Source organism: Mus pahari, chromosome 17 (assembly GCF_900095145.1).
Source record: "Mus pahari chromosome 17, PAHARI_EIJ_v1.1, whole genome shotgun sequence".
Classification (NCBI taxonomy): domain Eukaryota; kingdom Metazoa; phylum Chordata; class Mammalia; order Rodentia; family Muridae; genus Mus; species Mus pahari.
The window spans coordinates 65,052,080-65,058,605 of NC_034606.1; the positions used below are offsets into that span (position 1 = coordinate 65,052,080).

The 6,526-nt window shown below is 43.5% G+C and overlaps 1 protein-coding gene across 4 annotated transcripts in view; it reads right to left on the reverse strand.

Moving 5' to 3' along the window:
- Positions 1–6,526, reverse strand: part of Tfcp2 (transcription factor CP2) — a 42,405-nt gene that overhangs the window by 19,874 nt on the left and 16,005 nt on the right. For all 4 annotated transcript variants that reach the window (XR_003842386.1, XM_029531060.1, XM_021216592.2 and 1 more), the window contains 3 exons: positions 5,683–5,834; positions 4,965–5,041; positions 2,666–2,771 (listed from right to left, as the gene is read on the reverse strand). Coding sequence is in view for 3 of the 4 variants with exons in the window: in XM_029531060.1 (XP_029386920.1) it covers positions 2,666–2,771; positions 4,965–5,041; positions 5,683–5,834 (335 nt within the window). In the remaining variant the exon portion in view is untranslated. The remainder of the gene's footprint in view (positions 1–2,665; positions 2,772–4,964; positions 5,042–5,682; positions 5,835–6,526) is intronic.

The window sequence follows — 6,526 nt, forward strand, 5'->3', positions numbered from 1 at the left end:
GGTCAGAGGAGGAATTGTTCAGAGAACAGATATAATCTGTGGCACAATAAAAAGTACTCTTCAGAGGGACACACAAACTAGATTTATACTGCATATGACATAACGCAAATACCACTTTCTGTTTTTAATTATTAACATTAAAACTGGGGATACAGGGAGGGGCAGTGGTAACACACACCTTTAATCCCAGAGCTCAGGAGGCAGAAGCAATGGATCTCTCTAAATTTTAGGCCAGCCTGGTCTACAAAACCAGTTTCAGGAAAGCCAGGGCTACACAGAGAAAACCAAAACCAAACAATAACAACAAAAACTAGGAGTAAGCCTGGGCAGTACTATTGATGCAACTGTGATATAACTGCCCTCCTGTCTGGCATCAGTAATTCAAGCGAGAAAGCACTGAGGAGGCCCCGTGCAGCCTGCTGGTTGTGTTGGAGTTACCCTAAGGTCAGTATCATAAAGATTTTAGATTATCTGTATGATAACCAGTGTTTTCTCAGGAAAAATTAGTAATAGTTAAGCTTGCTTTGTAGCTATGCTCATCAACAGAAAACAGTAAGCACCTGAGGGACAGAGATGCAGGTCAGGATCTAACACACACAGACCGCATGCTGTATTTGCCGAGATCCTACCACGTAGGGAAAACAATACTTAGTATAGCAAAATAGGAGAAAAACACCTCAAGTACAGGTCGAGAGGCAGAAAGCCTCACCCTGGGAATGTCAGCACAGTGTACAGCCCCAGCATAGCAAGGCAGAAACCTAAGGACTGGACTCAACACAGGTCAGGCTGCCATAGTGGTCCTCTGTGGCCACATGGCAGGGCGAGGAAAGGAAGGGATTTATTGTCAAGCCCGACTATTGAGGTCAATCCCTAAACCCACAGGGTGGAAGGAGAAAGGTCCCCTAGTTCAAAACCCAACACCCACGTGGCAGCTTACAACAGTCTGCAACTCCAGATCCAAGGGACCCAAAAACCCCTCCTGGCTCCCCTGGGCCCCGGCTCCCCATAAACATATGCAGACACAAGACCTGTACACATGAAATAAAGTAAGAAAAAACAAAACAAAAACAAACCCAGTAAGCCGGGCATTGTAGTCAGCACTTGGGAGACAGAGGAAGGCGGGTCTCTTTGTCTGAGGCCAGGCTGCTCCACATAGTGATTCTAGGACAGCCAGGGCTACATAGTAAGACTCTGTCTTGGAAAAATGTACATTAAACATTATATAATTAAAATAGTAAATATTATATAATTAATTATTATATAATTAAAAATTATACATCTTTTCCTATCTTGGAAAAAATACATTAAAAAATTATAAAAATGTAAACTAAAATAATAAATCAGCTAGGCATGATTGAACACACCTTTAACCCCAGCACTTGTCAGGCAGATTATTCTAAATTCAAGGCCAGCCTGGTCTACACGGCAAGTTCTAGGCCAGTTAGGGCTACGAGTAGGACTGTGTTTGGAAAATAATAGTAGTAATAATAAAATAAATCCTTAAAAAAATTGAGGCCAGGCTAGAGAGATGGCTCAGCAATTAAGAACAGTGATTGCTCTTCCAGAGGTCCTGAATTCAATTCCCAGCAACCTCATGGTGGCTCACAACCATCTGTAATGAGATTCGATACCCTCTTCGAATGTCTGAAGACAGCCATAATGTACTTACATACACAAAATAAATAATTTGTTAAAACAAAACGAAACAAAAAGTTGAGGCCATCCGTAAGTCAGCTGTAGAGCTTGACTAATGTGCAAGACTGCAAGACCCTGGGTTCTATACCCAGCACCACAGAAAAGAAAGGGTCAAATAAGGACGGAACATTAAGACTACTGGTAAAAAAGTATTACAGGCATTTCTCTACAGAAAATTAACAGTAGAACTGCACACGGCCTGGCACTCCCTCTTTTTAGGAATAAGAATGGAAGCATCAAGCGAGGCGGTTCATGTCAATAGACTGCACTCAAGAGACAGAGTCAGGAGGATCACCGTGAGTTCAGCCAGCCTGGGCCACAGAATGAGATCTTGCTTCAGACAAATAAGAGACCAAAGCAGAGACTTAAACAAACATTATCATATCCATGTCACAGGAACATTGCTCAAAGGAGCCCAACAGTCAAAGCTGCCCTAGCCCTCAACAGGCAGAGTGTGCTGTACTCTGAATGAATACTGTTCTGCCTCAAAAGGAAAGAAATTTTGACATATGCTACAACATGAATGAATCTCAGAAGACATTATGCTAACTCACAGAAGACAAACACTGAGTGAGGTCCCTAGACTAGACAGTGACAGAGCAGGAGTGTGGTTAATGAGGCTGAGGAAAGTGGACTGAAAAGCTACTGCTTAGAGCCGACAAAGTAAATACCCTGACCTACTCAGCTGTCCACTTCAAACGGAAACAATGAGGTTTTCTACCGTACACACAAACACAGGTCTTATATTATCACAGTTCAAACAAAAACTTTCTGTAACTGCTTACTGTTCATGTCCTACTTCAATCCTAAGGTTGCCTTACACGTGTCTTTCTTACACCTAGGGACAACCACTTCAACTTCCCTGCTAACTCAGCCTCTGAAGCTCATGAATCAAATGGAACAAGTAGGGAACCCAGCTCTGAACTCACAGGCATGGGTGCTTTCTGAGTGACAGCTTCTCTGGACTCACCTATGTCGAGAATCCTGTCTCCTGGTCGGTTCCACCTCCAGCCCTCCAGCTGCTGGTGCTCAGTGTACTGCAGTCTCCTGTCATGGAACACTACACGGAATATGCTCTAAAGGAAAGACAATGTCAGTCCACACGCGGCTAGAAACCACTTCAGACAAAGAAACTAGCAGAGTTAATGCTGGTTGGTTTCTAGACACAATCTAACATTTTCTGTGCCTTTTCTTTCCCCTTTAACTTTTCTTTGAGATAGGGTTTCTCTATGTAGCCCTGGCTGTCCTCAAACTCACAGATCTGCTTGCCTCTACCTCCCCAGTACTAGGATTAAAGGCGTGCGCCAGCATCACCCAGCATTTGTTTGGTTTACTTTTTGGATTTGTAAGTCTTTTTTTTTTTTTTTTTTTTTGGTTTTTCGAGACAGGGTTTCTGTGTAGCCTTGGCTGTCCTGGAACACACTCTGTAGACCAGGCTGGCCTCGAACTCAGAAATCCACCTGCCTCTGCCTCCCGAGTGCTGGGATTAAAGGTGTGCCCACCACGCCCGGCTTGGATTTGTAAGTCTTATCACATGTCCTTCTTTCTTTATCGGAAGGAGTGGATACGTGCCACAGATTCTCCCCTTACACCAAGTGGGTCCCAAGGTCATCTACTCTTTGGGACAGCACTTTTCCCTGTTGTGCCATCCTGCCAGCCTTGAGAGGCATTCTGTGCACACCAGCATAATCCTTCAGGTGCACACGTGCCAATTCTGTGCACAACCTATAGACACTGATGTCACAGGCCACTTCCAGCCACTGTCCTTAAGCTCCTCTCACTCTGTGAGGTAGCTGTCCATCTCCCCACCCCCTTTTACAGCTGCTGTTAAAACTCCTGTGTTCTTTGAGTTCTCCAAATCCTTACTGTTGAAAAACAAACAAACAAACAAACAAAAAAAAAACAGAAAGAAAATCCTCTATCCATCAACAGAAGCTGCTGAGGTTTTTGGTTTTGTTCTAGTTATTTTTCATTTTATAAACAAAGAGTGTGTAGGTCTCCTTCACTGGATATGTAGTCCTGGATGGATTGTGCATGCAATTTAGCAAAGTCAATATTCTTCTTGTCCTGCTAGAAATGCCATTGACTCATACACTACCTGTACTTTCAGACCAGACCACACAGGTCTAAGCAGACATGTGTCCCCAGGAGACCCCAGAAAAGCTACCGCTGCCTCTTCTACTCTCAGGATATATTAGACAGAAGGACAGACATCAAGAGTAGTTTCTGTTTTTTGCTACAAGGTCAGGTATCCAAAGAACCAGAAACTTAACAGCTAGGGTTACATGTAGCTCAGTGGTAAAGCACCTGCCCAAAATGTACTAGGCTATGGTTTTGATCCCCAGCAACACACACACACACACACACACACACACACACACACAAAATTATTAAAATTGAAATCCTCAAGGAGCTGATTTTATGTCACCAAAACCAACTTCACTGGGGGACTAGAGAGATGGCTCAGTGGTTAAGAGCAATGACTGTTCTTCCAGAGGTCCTGAGTTCAATTCCCAGCAACCACATGGTAGCTAACATCTGAAATGGGATCCAATGCCCTCTTTTGGTGTGTCTGAAGACAGAGATAATGTATTCAAATATATAAAAAAAAATAAATCTTAAAAAAAAAAAAAAACAAAAAAAAACAAACCCAACTTCACCAAGAAGCTGTCCAGAACAAGGACTTGCGAGCCTACTGCTTCTGCAGCTCTGAGAACCGGTGGGAGGCTCGGCAGGTAAAGCCGCTTACCTCTAAGACTGACAACCTTGAATTCAATCCATGGGACCCACATGGTAGGAAGAGAAAGGTGACTCCCTCAAGACTTCTTCTGACTGCCACACTCAGCCCTTGGCATGTGCGCACAAGCACAGCCACATCATTAATTTAAATTCATGAGGACAGCAAGGCTTACACTGACCCCAAAGATCCATCAGTTTGTCTCACTGCCAGGCAAAGGTGGCATGCATATATATATATATATATATATATATATATATATATATATATATATATATATATCATTAATCTCTGCCTCTAAGGATCCAACAGAACATGAAACGGAAAAAAAGAAATCACAGCTATGCATGATGGTGCATTTTTGAAATCCCAGCATTACACTCTAAAACTGAGGCAGGATATAGAACTCAAGGCCAGCCTAGGATATATAAGACGACTTTGTCAAGAAAAAAAAAACCAAAAACAAAAATAAAAAAATAAAACCAAACCAAGCCAAGCACACTCCCCTCCTAAAATCTACAACCTATTTTACCTTCACCAGCTTGCCGTTGAGTTCTGGAAGTTCTCCCAGTTTTCTATTGTCTAGCATTCGGATTTCATAAGACTGTCCTAGAAGAAAAATAATTACAAATGACACCTATCCTGACTCAATTATCTAGACTCAGGAAGAAAGAATGCAACTACAGAATGTATAAGGTGACACTCTTATCACCAACTAGAGCTGGACACTGCGCTAAGCACGTTCATATCCTGTCACATGTAATAGACACATCTTTCTTTCTTTTTTTTTTTTTTTTGGTTTTCCAAGACAGGGTTTCTCTGTGTAGCCCTGGCTGTCCTGGAACTCACTCTGTAGACCAGGTTGGCCTCGAACTCAGAAATCCGCCTGCCTCTGCCTCCCAAGTGCTGGGATTAAAGGTCTGTGCCACCACGCCCGGCTTAGACACATCTTTCTAAGTTATTGTCAATTTATCTTGCAGATAAGGAAAGGGAAACAGAAGTCGAGCAGCTTGTCCAGGGCCCCGTGACTGGTGAACCGCAGACAGGCAGAGTGATACCAACTAGGAGAACCGAGGAAAATGAGCCGGAAAAGGGCAGCAGACCAAGGAGTTGGGAACACAGATGGAACGTCTCCTAAGGATCTAGCTGATGGGCCACACTACACATCTATGTCTGGCACACAGGCATGTATATCACATATCGAAGACCGGCAGCCTCCAATGGCACCAGCAAGTGAGAACGCTGCTGACCTTGATTGAGGTACGTCAGGGTCTCGTCGTGGAGCTTCACCGCTGGAGACGTGGCAGCACAGAGGACATACTGAAAAGGCAGGATCTCGTTCTCATTATCAGGAGGCAAACTTGACTCTTCTTGCTTAAAAATGGGCAATGCAAGGACATCACTAAAATAAAACACATGACTTCTATTAGTGTCTGATAACAGTGCAAAAGCAGACTCACTAATGAAAAATTAACTACAAAGTCTTTGAGAAGCTCCAAGTACAATTCACCTGGTAAGGCTTCATCTAAGCCAGCAGTACACATTACCTGGGACATCCATTCCCCTTACAAAGAGAGCAATGACAAGTAGTCTCTGTTAAAACCACTTAGCTGCCAAAGGCTGTGTTTCTTACAGGACTCACAGACAGACTGAAAATGATATCCAGAACTTGAGGGCAGTGGATCTGCAATGGGGAGTCTACCCAAAAGCTGTGTTAGGTCCTTACTGGCAACTCAGACAGGAGACTTTTTGAAAAGTGAAGGGGGCTTCACACTCAGAAAGGAATACAGAGGGGAACAGTTATCAATGGCATGGTTGTTACAAGGGACATCTCCTTTGAGTACATTTTGAGTACATTTTTGAGTACATTTTTCTCACTAGTCGTATAAGCCTGTAACCCTAGACTTAGGGATGTAGAGGCAGGAAGATCACTTGAGCCTGTAAGTTCAGGGCCAGCGTAGGAAACACATACCAAGATTCCCATCTCTTAAAAAATAAAGCCAGGCGTGGTGGCGCACGCCTTTAATCCCAGCACTTGGGAGGCAGAGGCAGGTGGATTTCTGAGTTCGAGGCCAGCCTGGTCTACAAAGTGAG